Source organism: Elephantulus edwardii, unplaced genomic scaffold, assembly GCF_000299155.1.
Source record: "Elephantulus edwardii isolate Elephantulus edwardi_28Jun2011 unplaced genomic scaffold, EleEdw1.0 scaffold00088, whole genome shotgun sequence".
NCBI classification, from domain to species: domain Eukaryota; kingdom Metazoa; phylum Chordata; class Mammalia; order Macroscelidea; family Macroscelididae; genus Elephantulus; species Elephantulus edwardii.
In genome coordinates, this window is record NW_006399838.1 from 1,653,955 (window position 1) to 1,670,136 (window position 16,182).

Consider the following 16,182-nt stretch of genomic DNA (forward strand, 5'->3'; position numbering starts at 1 on the left):
ATCAACTGTCTCCTTCTCCTGGGCTGATTCTCCACCCTTCCAAGTATGCTATTCTTCACCAAGGACTACTCCCTCCTTGTAACACACTCTAAGTATGTGAGTTTCCAAAAATCCTTGCCTCCATAGAGAAACTTGGTTTCACCCTCTCCAGGATAGGCTTGTTTGTTCTCCTAGTAGTCCACGGTATGTTCAATAATCTTCTCTGGCACCACAATTCAAAAGCATCAATTCTTCTATCATCCTTTGGCATTGTCCAGCTCTCTGATGCATAACAATTAAGAAGACCATGGTTCAGATTGGGTGCACCTTAGTCTCTAGACTGACATTACTGCTCCTTAGCCCTGTGGAGAGGTCCCTAACAGTAGACTTTCCCAAAGCAAAATGTCTTGATTTTCTGACTGCTGGTGCCAAGAATGTTGATTGCGGAGCTGAACAAGATAAAACTGTTAACAAGCTCAATCTGTTCTCCACCTGTCATGATGCTGCTGTCAATTGGTCCAGTGAGGAGAATCTTAGTTTTCCTGATGCTGAGATGCAATCCATATTAGCAACTATAGTCCTTTCCCTTTTGCACCAACCTCTTCAAGGCTTCCTCAATTCCAATTAGCAAAGTTGTGTTATTTTCACAAGGCGGGTTGTTGAATCTTCCTCTGATCCTGATGCCACATTCTTCTCCACATATTCAGCCTCCCGAATGATCTCTTTCACATATTTGTTGAATAGGTATGGAGACAGGATACATACCTGACACACTCTTTACTTGAATTTGAACAATAAAATGTGTCCTTGCTCCCTTCAGATGACGACTTCCTGGAGTAAGTATTGGTTTCACACCAGCATACTCAAGTGTTGTGGGCTTCCTATTCTTCTCAAAGTTAGCCACAATTGTTGTGATTCACACAGTCAAATGCCTTTGCATAATAAATAAAACACAAATATGCATCCTTCTAGTACTCTCTGCTTTCAGTCAAGATCCACCTGGCATTGTCAATGATATCTCTAGTGCCACCATCTTCTAAATACAGCTTGTATTTCTGATCTATATAGTGAAATGGCTTCCCACAATCAGTGAAACACAGATATTTACTTCTGATATTTTCTGCTTTCAATCAGGATCTATCTGACATCAGCAATGACCTCTTTGGTGTCACCAGCCTCTTCTAAATCCAGTTTCAACTTCTGTCACTTCTTTATCAATGAACTCTTCTAGCACTTTTTGGATTATCTTCAGTAATATTTTGCTGGCATGTAATATTAATGAGGATGTTGGGATACTTTCTACATTCTTGGCAATGGGAACAAAGTGGATGTCTTCCAGTCAGTTGGCCAGGTAGCTCTGTGCCATTTTTTTCCCTTTTTACATAGACTAGTATGTCCATTGCTACATCTAGTAGTTAAGACTATACTCTTTGGTTTATGGAGTAAGGACTTCAAGTCTTCCTCAGTTTCTGTAAGCAAGGTCGTGTCACCTGCAAAGTGTAGGCTGTTGGTAAATATCTCTCTAATCCTGATGCTTCAGTTTTCTTATTATACTCCAACCTCTAGGATTATTGCTTACAGACTGATGGATTATTGAGAGAAGATACCACTCTGAAGCACACATTTCCTAATTTGAAACTGCCTGGTATCCCCAGGTATATTAAAATGACGGTGTCAGTCACTGTATATGTTCCGTTAGTACAATGCTGTCTTTTGAATCTCCTTTCTTTCTCAGTGTTATAATTTATTATGATTTCCACAGTCATGTTCATTTGCTTAGCCCACAAAATACCAAAAAAAAGCATCTTTCTCTTACTCTTTGCTTTTAATCCATCTGTTATTAGCAATGATATACCTGGTTCCAGGACACTTCAGAATCTAGCTTGATTTTCTAGCAGTTCCTGCTTGATATACTTTCCCAGACATTTAAAAAAATCTTCTTTAATATTTTATTTATATGTTTTATTAATGATATTGCTTGCAAATTGTTGCATTTTGAAGATCATCTCTTTAATAAATGTGACCAAATATGAATATCTTCCAGTTGATTGGCCCAATGGTTTCTCCCTTTTAAATTTCTTCGCATAGACAAGTGAGCGTGAGTAAAGGCTGCATCTGTTTGTTGAACCTCAGCTGGCACCCCACAAATTTCTGGAGTCGTTTTTCTTTTCCTAAAAGTTTTGGTCCAGGACGGAGCCTTCCTGTCTTGTTTTATTTTGATAAATTTTTATTATATTAAAAGCTTCTGATAAGCTTTTGAGTCAGAACCAACTCATAGCTGACCCTCCTGGGAATTTTCACAGGCAGTAAATTGTACCGGAGGAGATTGTCCATCCTTCTCTTGAGCAGCAGAGGGAAGATTTGAACCACTTGCCTTCAGGATTGCAATGCAGCTTTTAATCACTAGCCCACCAGAGCTCATTTGAAACTCACATGGAGAAATAAAATGCTTAGCAATTTGTATGACTACATGGGTTTATTAAACATGTAGTTATATTACATGGAGATATATGTAAAAACATGGCCCTTCTTATACATGATATGTTGGCTATGATTTAAAAATATTCAAAAAGTCATCAAGCTTAATTAATCATATTTTTATGTAAGTAAAACATTTACATGACTTCTAAATAATGATATGGATTCTTGACAGACTTTAAAGATTTCTAGAACTCTACTTTCTGTTGTTGTTGTTGCTGTTATGTGCCATTGAGTCACTTGTGACTCACAGCGACCCTATGTACAAGAGCCCTAAACGCCGTTCTATCCTGTGCCAATCTCACCATCTCAAACACACTCATTCCCACCACTCCACTCACAGGATTGATCCATCTCATTGAAGGTCTTCCTCTCCTGCGCCGTCCTTCCACTCTGCCAAACATGATGTCCCTCTCCAAGAACCAGTCCCTCCTTGCAACATGTCCAAAGTATGTCAGACGAAGCTTCAGAATCCTTGACTTCAGCCAACATTCTGGCTTCACCCTCTCCAGGACGAACCTGTTTGTTCTCCTAGCAGTCCATGCTATATTCAACACTCTTCTCCAGCACCACAGCTCAAAGGCATCAATTCTCTTTCTATCATCCCTATTCACTGTGCAACTCTCCGATACATAGCACATAATTGCAAAGAGTATAGCCTTTCTGTTATATAATAAAAAAATATATTAATACTAGAAGTTTGCCCTGAAATTTATAATGTATTTATTTAGTTCTTAAAGTCTGATGATAAATAATTTAAGAATAATTTAAAATCTTCTCATTATAATAAATGATTGAAGCTTGTTTTTTAAAAATTGTCTATCATATTGCTTTTCATATGGAAATGTATGTAAGGTAATGTTAGAGAAAATAATTTCAAAATTACCTAAAATCAGTCAGCAGAAAATGACTAAATTTGAAATGTGCTAAACCATTGTGCTCTGACTTTGTGTTCTAATCCTGACCATGTCTTCCATGATCAATGGGGCAATAGTTGTTATTGTTGTTGTTTTGTGTCATTGAGTCGCTTGCAACTCATAGTGATCCTATGTACAACAGCCCTGAAACCCGCTCGATCCTGTGCCAACTTTACTGTCTTACACACCTACTCTCATTACCCCAGTCACTGTATCAGTCCTTCTTATCAAGGAGCTTCCTATGTACCCCTCCACACTTCCAAGCATGACGTCCCTCTCCAATGATTGGTTTTTCCTTGCAACATGCCCAAAGTATGTCAGATGAAGCATCAGAATTTTTGTCTCCAAAGAGCAGCCTGGTTTCACCCTCTCTGGGTAGCATCATCATAGACAGTAGAGACTGAAACTGATAACAGCTTCAGTTTGCTTGGTTCTACAATTAATACTCTTGGTAGCAGCAGCCAGGAAATCAAGAGACAAACTGTGATGGAAAAGTCAGCGGTCAGAGACCTCTCCAAAGTACTGAAGTGGAACATGTCAGTCTGGAGACCAAGGTGCACCTAATACCATGTTCTTTGCAATTACTTGCTATGCATCAGAGAGCTGGACAATGACTAGGGATGATAGGAAGACCCTCAATGACGTGGATTGATTCAGTGACTGGGATAATGGGGGTAGGTGAGTAAGAGACAATAAGATTGGCACAGGATAGAGCAGGGTTTAGGGCTGTTGTACATAGGGTCGCTATAAGCCACAGGTGACTCAATGGCCCATAACAACGACAACAGAAGTTGAATCTCCTGGCAATCCGTGGTACAGTCAACACTCTTCTCCAGCACCACAGCTCAAACTAGTTTCAGAATTACAAACTCTGAAGGCACTAGTCTTTTAAAATTTCTTCTGGGAAATAGGTATAAAATGCTTCATTAAATTATTCAGGGAACCTGCATAGCTTTCTTTTTTTTACTACCAGGACATTGTTCATTTTTACTTTTGTCCATGAAATGCCTTTTAAAATTGTCCAAGAACAAAAGAAACAAGTTTCCTCCATAAAAACAATGATGCTTAAAAACTAAGCGAAGTTGTTGAATTAAACATTTTTCATTTGTCAGAAATATTTGTAGATTGTGATTTAAAGAGATATGGTATATAAATCTACAAAAAAGGCCACGAGGAAAGAGATCCAGTTATCCTTTCTCACCATCACACACATACACAAACTTTCTCTTCAAAAGTATTGAATTCCTTTCTACTTACATAAGTGTGCATGGAATTGACATAGTTTTGATGGTTGTAATTAACAGTATAAGCTCTAAATTTTGTACATATTGTTGTCATTGTTATCAAGTCGCTTGCGAGTCATCCTAAACCCTGCTCTATCTTGCGCTGTCCACGCATCTTCCCCAGCATGTTATCCCTCTGGAAAACGCCACAGCATGTGAGGCGAAGCTTCAGAATCCTTGTCTCCAAAGAGAAGCCTGGTCTCACGCTCCAGAGGATGAGTCTGTTTGTCCCCCTAGCAGTCCGTCCACGGTACAGTCAGTACTCTTCTCCAGCACCACAGCTAAAAGGCATCAGTTCTCCTTCTATCATCCCAAGTCATTGTCCAGCTCTCTGATGCATAGCAAGTGATTGCAAAGACCATGGCCTGAATCAGGTGCACCTTAGTCTCCAGACTGACATCATTCTTCAGTATTTTGGAGAGGTCTCTGACAGCTGACTTTCCCAATGCAATTCATCTTTTAATTTCCTGGCTGCTAGTACCGAGAGTGTTGATTGTATAATTTTATAATTTTGTGTATACTATCTTGGAAGTCTTACTTTATGAAAAAGAGTAAGTCTTATTCTCTATTCAGGTGAATAAAGAAAAAAAGAAATTCCCTTAGTTCTACTGAGTATAGTTATAAGGTCTCAGAAAATGTCATCAGAAAAAGCAAAAGAATATGGTAGATAAAAGAGAGATCTTGTGTCTTAGCCGTAAGTACTTGTGCTGTCGACCTAAAGGACCTGGTTTGAATCCCTGAGCTGCTCCACCGGGAACAAAGGACAGTGTCTTCCCTTGAAATAGATTGCCTTCCAAAAACCCACTGGGGGGGGGGGGTCATTGGGACAAAACCCCAGAAACATAGTAAAGAAAATTCAAAGCAGAGTTCACCAAATGTGTAAGGCATTCAAGTGGTTCGTTTGAAAAATTGGGTTTGTCAATGTTAATTTTGCTGTTTTTGTGGACTAACAAGTCCAAGCCCACCGGTAGGTGACCCTCCGCAGATGTCCCAAGGTGTAAGCAGTCTGTAGTCTGGGAGGAGACGGCCGGTGGGTTCAAACCCTGTGCCTTTGTGTTGGCAGTTCACTTCTTTACCACAAAGCCGCCAGGTCTCCTTCAACATTCATTTTAGCTTTGTAAAATAGAAGTGGTCTGTTTATTGACTGCTGCTGTTGTTGTGTACGCTCAAGCAGGCACCAGCCCCAAGCTGACCACTGGGGGGTCTTCAGAGGTGTGAGTCCCCAGGGAGGAGACAGCCCATCCTTCTTCCGGGAGCAGCTGGCGGTCTCAAACGGTGTGCCTTTGGGACTGCAGTGCAGCTTCTTGCCACCAGAGCCTGATTTGCAAATCTCCACTATCTCCAGGTATTTTCCAGATGATCCCTCTAAGTCGGTGATTTAAATTTACCTACAGTATCAGATTTGCAACTGTATGAACATAAGATTTCCTTTTCTTAAATAATACTTATTTTCTTTAAATAGTAATCTTGTTGCCATGAACTGTCCTCAACTTCAGCTAAATGCATTTAAAAACAGAAATACATTGCTATTATCATCTAGTCATTCCCTACCAGGCTCCTCCCTGTCACCTCAGTGTCTATGCATTCAGTATGGGCTGAGGGAGTTTTAGCAGAAGGACTGTGTTAGTAATTTATTATTGATGTAAAATAGCAATCACATTGGGCAAAGTAATAAAAAATTATAATTTTTTAAATGGATGATTGAATTGTAGTGATAAAGATCAAAATGGATATAAGAATAATGCAAATATAACTAACATTTACAATATCTTACTTTGTGACTGAGAATAACAGGCATGTTATACTGATTTCTTGTTCATACAAGCAATAGTATTTGTGGCTTTTAACATGGGATTTTACAGAGATCTAATGATGCATATAAACAAGTGATATGTTCATTTCTAATTTTACTGGGGACAAATGTGACTTCTCCAGGAGACAAGGCCAGCACTGGCCTCCACAATGTCCCACTTCCCCTCAGCAATGGGATTGAGGCAATTACACTTGTCATGGAGTACACAGTAATGTGGTTTTGGGTTTTTTTGTTTTTTGGGTTTTTTTTTTATTGCTTCTTGTAAAAATGGCACCAAAAAGAAAGCTAAATGCTTTTATTGCATTTTATAAAGTAAATTTCATACTAGAGTGCTATTTGGCAATTTGGGAATTGATGAGAGCCTCTGAGTCTGTTTTACTGTGCCTCTGACTGTCACAGAGAGAAAACTAAGCGAGTCCATTATGACAAATAAAAGAATATTTGTCTTCAAGATTAAAGAATTAAAGCACTCTCCCATAAAATAAGCTGTTACAAATACAAAGATAAAATGAACCCCCACACCATTTCTCCAGGGTTAAGCTTTGGGAAGCTGTTAGCTGTGGAAGATTCTCAGAGGCTCCCGCAGCAACACGCTGACACTGTCAAGACATATATCTCCCAGACATTTGCATTTTGCAATTCTAGCCATATAAAGGGGTAGATTTTTCTCATCCAGCCTTTTCTGGAGAGGAAATTAACACGTACGTAATATTTATGATAAAACTAATGAGATCTCCACCTTCTTGGCTGCAGATTATTTTTCTCCTCATTTTAGGAGATAATTTAACATTACAATTATGTCTCCCCTTTGCCCTCCCTATCTCATACAGAGAGATTCCCTCCCAAATTCATTTTGAACTATGATTTAGCAACTTTTGCACAGCTAAAACAAGATTAACTTTTTTTTTCCACTCATGTTCCCAGCCAATATGCTCGTTTGAAGAATGATTAACAGTTGTATTTCAAACAGAAGTCAGTTGGTCTTTTGCCTTTTCAACCCACTGTGTGTAACTATATTACCTCATTTTTCAGTCCCAGGACCAGGACGTATTTGATGTCCCTATGAGGCAAGGTCAGCTATAATTATGCTGCGGATGTCTGTCTGTCTAATCTACACTTCCTTTCCTTTACCCAGAAATGGAATTAATAGGTATAATGCAATGAAGTCCCCAAATCTCTACAACAAGGCACAGAAAACAGTGATGAAGACGATGAAATCTCAGTTAAGGAAAAAGGTGTCACTTCTTCTGTGCATCTAAAGTCCTGCCAAGTTTATGGCAAGGCTTTGCCTGCCTGCTTGTTTAAATCTCTTCCTAAGCCTATGTAGAAAATAAATAGGGAAACAAATACCTGCTTCTTGATACTTATTTCCTCTTCTTGATAAAAGACTAATTCAGTACTTGACAGATACTGACAAATAATATTATTATTGTTGTGGTTAAGCACATTGGAGTCAAATATGACTTACTGCAACCCTATGAACTATAGGTCTGAACCTTGTTTATTGTCTCGTAAAATCAATTTTGCAGTTGAATGCAAATTAACTTGCTTTGCTTCAACCTGTAATTACGGTGGACGTTATTCATCCTGTAAGACACTCATCCCGTAGCGCCTCTGGTGGTCAAGTGCTTCGTAGTTGCTTTGTCAGCACAAAGGCTAGAGGTTTGAATCCACCCACTGCCCTGTGCTGGGAGGCTGGGCAACCTCCGCCCTTGGGATCATAGCCTCTAAACACCAGGTGCAGGTTGGTCTGCAATGAGTTGGATCTGACCAGACAGTAATGAGCGCATTGCTCTTTTATTTCTTTTTTAAAAGACTAATTACACAAATTTTAAAATGTCTTACATTTTCAGAAGTTTTATTCTTGTGGCCTGTATATACACAATAATTATATAACATTTAGAAATTTAGGAAAATATAAAGATACAAAAGTAGAAAACAGTTATCATTATTCCTAGTTATATACTTGTGGTCATTACAATCACTTGCTATGTATCAGAGAGCTGGACAATGACTAAGGATGACAAAAAAGAATTGACGCCTTTGAGTTGTGGTGTGTGGTGCTAGAGAAGAGTCTTGAACACACCATGGACCGCTAAGAGAGAGGGTGACACCAAGTCTCTCCACAGAGGCAAGGATTTTGAAGCTCCATCTAATATACTTTGGGCGTGTTGCCAAGAGGGACCAGTCCTTGGAAAAGGGCACATGCTTGAAAGGGTGAAGGATTAGAGCAACAGAGAGAGACCCCGGAGGAGATGGATTGATAAACTAAGTAGACCAATGTGTCGGAGTAACCGAGACTGGCTCAGGATAGCACAGTGTTTAGAGTCATTGTACTAGGGTCTCTATGAGCTGCTGGCGACTCGATGGTGCATAACAATAACAACAATGTTGATACAAAACATTTTAATCATGTATGTTGCTAGTAGAATGAACAAGTGGGAAGAACGTAACTTACTCCAGACAATTATTTTGTTTCGCATTGCTGTTTAAGAAATTATTCAGATGCATTCTTCTGCAACCACTTAGATGTCAAAGTATTCATTCCTATAAATCATCAGATTAATACTAATAGTTCCTACAATAAATTTGAGTCATTGATCTTAGCAAAGTAGAATACTCTTCTCATATAATAACCAGAACTATTCCTAGATTTAAGGTTTGGGTTGTTTGTTTGGTTTTGGTTTTTTGTTGGTGTTCTTTTTTTTTTAAATTTTCTTGTCTCTTCACCAATTCTAGTCTGTTGCTAGGGAAAAACTGTAATCTGTTTATATTCTTTCTCATTTATTAACAATAGCCTTAACTTTCTGGTGCTAGAGACAGAGGACTTAGAAATTAGAACATAGATGGGGACAATTTTTCTTGTTTGACAATCTCTTACGATGGTTTCAGGGTCTCCGTAGCTCAACGCTGACATTGGACTATGGATGCATTACGAATCTTTTCAAGTGTGCCCTGCTCTTTAAGTCACACGCAGCTCTAAGCTTACTCATCTATGTCGTATGATTTACATGTCCAGTGGAAAGCAATGCAGATCATATCCACATTTGGGCCATCAAAAGTGCAGATGTATTCATCCAGACTCCAGATACAAGGATGTTGTTCATTCTCCAAACACACATTCCTTTTGTCATTATCCATCAAAAGTTGAGTCAAGTCATCTCGTATTATTGTACAGGATTGGGAAAAATAAAAAACCAGCCCCTGATATCCCATCACTGCATGGGACATGCATGAAAACCTCGACAGAAATCCAATGATCCAATGAAGCCTCAGTCTCTTGGTTTGCAATAAACATTTCTAAAAACCAATAAAACAAACCAAAAATATCCATAAAGTTTATCTCCACTGCAACAATACATTTCAGATATGAGTAAGAAGTCATTTCGTAAAAAGTCTAACCTGATATCAGTTAGCTCCTATGAAATACTGATGTTTGGCAGCACACTTTGCAATGCTTGTCTATTGTATCTGTTAAAAATTCTAATTTCACTGTGTGTTTAGATATCTACTCTACACACACACACACTTGTAAGGGTCATCATCGTAAATAAGGCTACCTGATAATGCCATTTAACTAGCTGTATGTTTTTACGTCACTCACCCATTCTTTCTCTGCCCTAACTAACCTTATTTACAAATTAAAGATAACAATAACCTCTATTCCAACAAATGACGACTATAAAGACCAAGTGAGATACAAGAAAATCTGCAATAACTGAAACCTATGAGAGGTGCAAACCCCTTGGAGACACAATCTCAAATATTTTCCACTAAAACAGTAATGGTGGTAACAATGGAACCTATCAGAGGCAGAAGACCTGGAAAATTTGGAAAAAAATATGAGCCTTTTTTTTGCTCTGGCTTTCAGAGATCTCACTGTAATTAATAAAAAAATCTTAAAAATATGAAAATGTTCTCTCTAGAAGTAATAATAGCAATATAATCACTAGTATTAGAATATGATAATTTTAATTATGATCTTTAGTTATATAATTAAATATTCTTCTATATATAACTGTATAGTATTTAAAAGCACAAATGAAACATTATTTTTTTCTATCATTTATAATATATCATCACATGGCTAGTCATTAGTACATATATGAAAGCTGATTTTTTTTTTCCTCCCACAAGACATTGAAAGTTACTGGATCTAATGGAATTATTTTAGTATCAACACATGCTATTTTTTTTTAAACTATCCTAAACTTCTAGGCCGGTCTCAGTGCTCAGACACCGATTAAAGTCTAATGGAGAAGAAGAACCAAATGTTCTCTCGTCTTCTTACAAAATGTGTCAACAGATTTTTGGAAAATTTTTGGACCTGGAAAATTGTAAAGTTCTTTTAGAGTTAGAGGAGGAAAATTCCAATATATCTTCAGGAACACAGAGTTCCAGTTACATAATCACACTGCTCATTCTTTTTAAATAGAAAAATTAAATGAAGTTAGAACGAGCAGTGCTGGCTGTCTATTGCAATAGCTCATTATCAGACACTTAGATTGAGATGCTTTAATTATGTAAATGCATCTAGTGGATGAGTGTTAATAAACTTCAATTTAAATAAAATAAATCAAAATTCTGTGTCTCCTTAGCACATTATATTTTAATTAAATTCCCAAGCACAGTCAGTAACTGTGAAGTTAGACAGTTGACAAAATCAATCACCAAGGAGTGTAAATCAGCTAGATACTAGCCTAACAGAAGGCACACGGAAATTAGTCAGTTTTGATAATAGACTAGAAGATTCACACATTTCAGGAGGTGAGGTCACGCAACTCTGAGTTCTAACAAGAGTATGACAATCACACGATGGTCCCTCAAACTCACCAGGACCTGCTGGTCTGCTGCTGTCTGTATCAAGGATATCAATTTCTCTCAATTTCAAATTCCACCGCTGGAAATTATTTTTCTGTTATGATCTTTGTGACACTCCTTACTTCTCTGTCTCCACACACACAGAGGCATAAAACTCCAGCACATAAAACCCCCACCCCACCACAGAATTACAACCATTTCACCAACCTTATAAAGCAGTGGCAATCTTCCTAACTTCAAGAGTGCAATCTGATTTGTTGTATTTTTCACTTTAAGACTTTTTAAATCATCTACAGTTCCATAGCTCACATCGATGACTTCAGCCTGAAAAAAGATGGAAGAAAATGTTACTGCGGCTAGCGAGCAGCTTGCAGCTTTGGCATGGAAAATCAAGTACAGTAATTTAAAACAAAACTTATAATTGTATCTCTACCAGTCACAATCAATACAACCATATATTTTTTAAATTTATTAGGTACAATTCTTATAGTCATTGATGGAAACATTTTTTATTCATTTTTGCCTTACTCCCCTCACCCAGGCCATGGTCTTTGTAATTATTTGCTGTCCATCAGAGAGCTGGACAACGACTAGGGAGGATAGAAGAAGAGTTGATGCCTTTGAGCTGTGGCTGGAGAAGAGTCATGAACATACCATTGACCACCAAGCAAACAAATAGGTCTGTCTTGGAGAGGGTGAAACCAAGTTTCTGTTTGGAGGCTAGGGTTTTGAAGTGCTGTCTAATATACTTTGGGCACATAGCTGGGAGAGACCTGACTTTGGAGAAGAATATTATGCTCAGAAGGGGGGAGGGGTAGCACAGGAGAGGAAGACCCCTGCTGAGATGAAATGATATAGTAACTAGGGTAGTGGGGGTAGGTACCAGAAACAGTAATTTTATGCATTACTTCAAGTTTAAATTCTTTACATTTCAACAATATAATACAGCTATTGCACATGAAACAAAAGTAAAATTTCTTTATGAAAACTAATTAAATAAACCTCTGCCACTAACACCATGATCATGGTCAGACGCTGAGATCAAGCGCTTAACAACCTGTGACTTAAGTCTCTGGTAGCTACACAAAGCACAGCAAATGCAACCACATTTCTGATGCCATACTACCAATTCCTATACTTTCCACAGTTATTTACAGGATTTTTATACCATTATTTTTATCAATATTGCCAATTCTCAAAGCTATCTTTAATTAGATGTAAGAATTCCATGTCTTTATGGAGATTCCAATAGAAATTAATTGGGGCAAATGTACCCTTCATACTCCAGTGGCTTTTGTGAAAGGCACAGAATTATCCCTACTAGATTTTTTTTCAGTTTTATTTTATTATGGTTTCTGTTACTAAGACAATAGTTAAAATTCCTTCTAATGGCTTGGTCCTAAGTAGTTGACTGCCAAATAGGCCAACTGTTCAAATCGACCAACTGTTCAAATTGACCAACACTTCCTCAGGACGAAGATGGGAAATTTCATCCAATTGTGATTTAGTGCCTCTGAAAACTCACTGGAAAGCCAACTATGATTTAGTTCCAACTCAATGGTACCTAACAACAAAAACAACGATAAAATTAAAGTGTAATACAAAAGAAACTATTTCAGTGGAAAAAGAAATGCTCATAATCATCAAACATTAATGAAAAGAAAATTTTAAAAAAACACTAAGAAATTATCTCAACCAAGCATTAATAAACATAAAGCAATAAATCCTGGCAAGGCTGTGAAAACAATAAATCCTGGCAAGACTGTGGAGGGATTGAGATCTTTATAATCTTCGGGTGGAACTATAAAATGGTGCTATCAACGGTGAATTATATATGGTGCTTTCATTAGAAGTTGGAACTATAGAAATATATGATCCAGAAATTCCTCTGCTAGGTATACATTTTAGAGGGATAAGAACAATGATGAAAGTAAACATATGCACATCTGTGCTCATCACAACATTATTTATAACAGCAAGAAATATAGATGTAATGGAAGGGTTTAGCAACATAGTAACAGATAAACTAGAGTACCTATTGTTGTTGTTGTTGATGATGATTGCCTTTGAGTTGAGCACGACTCACAGCGACCCTATGAACAAAGGCCTGAAGCCCCTCTACCATCGGCATTTCTCAAAGTTCATGGAGTTTCCCAAGGCATGTTGTTTAGGAAGTGGATGCCACTCCTGCTTCCGAACTTGTCACAGTATGTTATTGGTTGAGCTGCTTGCAATGCATAGTGACCCTATGCAGTTCTGAACCCTGCCCTGTCCTGAGCCTGTCTCACTAACTCCATAAGTGAAATGGATTGGAAAGAAGGATTAAAGGAAATGGCAAGCAGAGGTGCCAAGTGGTAAGAGGGGTGTTACATTACAGGGACTGCAATCAAAGTCACAAAAATAACATGCATGTGAGAGATAAAAATGGAAAATAAATTTGCTCTGTGAACTTTTACCAAAATCACAATAGCAAAGACAAAACAAAACAAAATGTGCTGTCCACACTGCAGCATATAGTCAGTAAGATGTGAAGAGGAGAAGACGCTGTAGTTAGGAGACACAGAGGCAGCTCTAACTCCGCGTGACAGTGTACAATGCCTGACCCAGTGGTAGCCCCGCCATCACTGCTGTGCTTAGACCCTTTGTAACAAAGCACCATGAAAGTCCACTTCACTTAAGATCTTCTTTTTCATCAACTCTCTTTATTTCCAAACATCATATTCTTCTCCCCGGATCGGCCTTTCCTGATAACATGCCCAAGGTATGTGAGACAAGTCTCTCCACCCCTCCTTCTATGGAACATTCCTGTTACTCCTTTATTCTCCTGATCATCTATGCTATATTTAATATTCTTCACCAGAACCATATCCAAAGACATCGATTGTTTTATTTTCTTATTCATTGACCAACTTCCACATATGTATGAGGCAACTAAAAAGATAATCTGAGTCAGGCGTATCTTACACCTAAAAGTAACATCCTTGTTTTCTAATATGTTAAAGAGATATTTTGCATGAGGCTTGCCCAATGTAACACATTCCTTGATTTGAAGACTTCTGTTTCCATGGTTTTAATTATGTGTCCAAGAGAAGTTAAGGATAGCACATAGAGAAAGATATAGAAAACTCTCCATGTTTCTAAAATGAAGCCTACACCATTACTGACTAAAGAATTTGCTTAGGTGAAGAAAAGAAAAACTTCCTTCTCTACAACACTTGACTACTTCTAAAAGATAGTGTTTTTCTTAAGTACTGCGGTGTTTAAAACTGACTTCTAACTAGCGCTTAAGTGGGATCGCAGAGGCCGGACGTCGCAGAGGAGAATGTCTATCTTTCTCCGTCAACAGCTGGTAAATTTAAATCACCTGCCTTTAGGTTCGGACTTCAACCTTACCCAATCGACTTTCAGAGTTCTCAGAGGTAGATGGACATAATTTTCAAAGAGAACATTTCTTTCATGAATAATTTTCTCAGTCATCATTTGCTTTTCTTTACTTTTTAAATTAAATTTTATTAATTTGTCTAAACTAGATCTAGTACACTTTAAGGCACATTTCAAATATCACCTTCCTGATAAATTCTATTTCTTAGTTGTTCTGTTTTCAATTTTATACCAGGTCTTGTATAATACTCTTATGAGACCTGTTCTTTGGTTAAATATTTTATTATTAGTTTTCATTTCCAGTAAACAGAGCGTTCCTATGGTAGCACATTGACAACACACATATTTTTCTACCCAGGTGTCCAGAACAGGCTGTTGGTTCATTTGTCTTGAATACGAATTACCACATCTTATACAACCTCTCTTAAAGGTAAGTTGTACTTTCTAAATGCCGTAACTAGAAAACCTAATTGTTAAAAACACTTCTGTTAGAATAATTTCTGATTACAATTTGCTGCTATTAAAACTTGATTAGATGAGTGCCTTATTAGCACAATTTTTAAGTTTGTTGGTAACCATTACCATGTAAATAAATGTTGATCTATAATTGTAAAGGCTTGATTAAATGATCACCTAATGTGAAAGACTATATTGCAAAAATGAAAAATTTCATGTTTTTGAAACTGTAAATCTACTCATTATCTATGAGTCCGTGGACCCAGCTTTAAATATGGTGGTGCAGTGTTTAAAGACCACAGTGGTTAAAGCTGTCAGTTCCAATCCACCAACTTCAGCAAGGGGTAAAGGTATGAGAGTCTCCTTGTGTAGAAATTTACATCCCCGGAAACACTACAGGGCTTCTCCAGTCTCTTACAGGGTTACTAGAAGTCAAAAACAGCATGATGGAAACGGGTTTGGTATTTTGATTGTATTAAGCAATTGGTAAAAAGAACTCATTTAAAATATTTAATAGGGTTTGAGGAGAAATGTTATTGGTTTGAAATGTGAGTAAAACTATGACTTTTTGTATGTTTATATATTAGAAGTGAATGGCATGGACACACACAGATACACACAACCATACCTCTGAGAAAAGGACTTGTGTTGTTCATAAATACGGTGGATTTAAATCTAATCTTGGTAGATACATTTTTAACACGTGTAGAAATTTTGAAAGGGGACAACCAGTGACTTTTAAGAGTTTCGATATCATAAAGATATTCCAGTTCCAAAAATGAACAATATATTTACATTACTGGGAAAATGCCTATAGCTTGAATCAACAATGGAAATTTCAATTAAATAGCTTTATCTCCTCTTCCATAATAATATATGTCAATAAATTAGTGTTTAAAATGTAAGACTTTCTGTTCATAAAAGTATTCATCATTCATGTTGTTGTTTTTGTTATCATTATGTGCCGTTGAGTTGCTTGCAACTTGTAGCCACCCTATGTACAAACGCCCTGAAACTTGTTGTATCCTGGGTCAACATTATTGTCTCTGACACA

The 16,182-nt window shown here is 37.5% G+C and overlaps 1 protein-coding gene across 1 annotated transcript in view; it reads right to left on the reverse strand.

Moving 5' to 3' along the window:
- NAALADL2 (N-acetylated alpha-linked acidic dipeptidase-like 2) overlaps positions 1-16,182 on the reverse strand; it is a 1,157,216-nt gene that overhangs the window by 643,009 nt on the left and 498,025 nt on the right. The window contains exon 4 of the mRNA XM_006890336.1: positions 11,499-11,615. Coding sequence (XP_006890398.1) covers positions 11,499-11,615 — 117 coding nt within the window. The remainder of the gene's footprint in view (positions 1-11,498; positions 11,616-16,182) is intronic.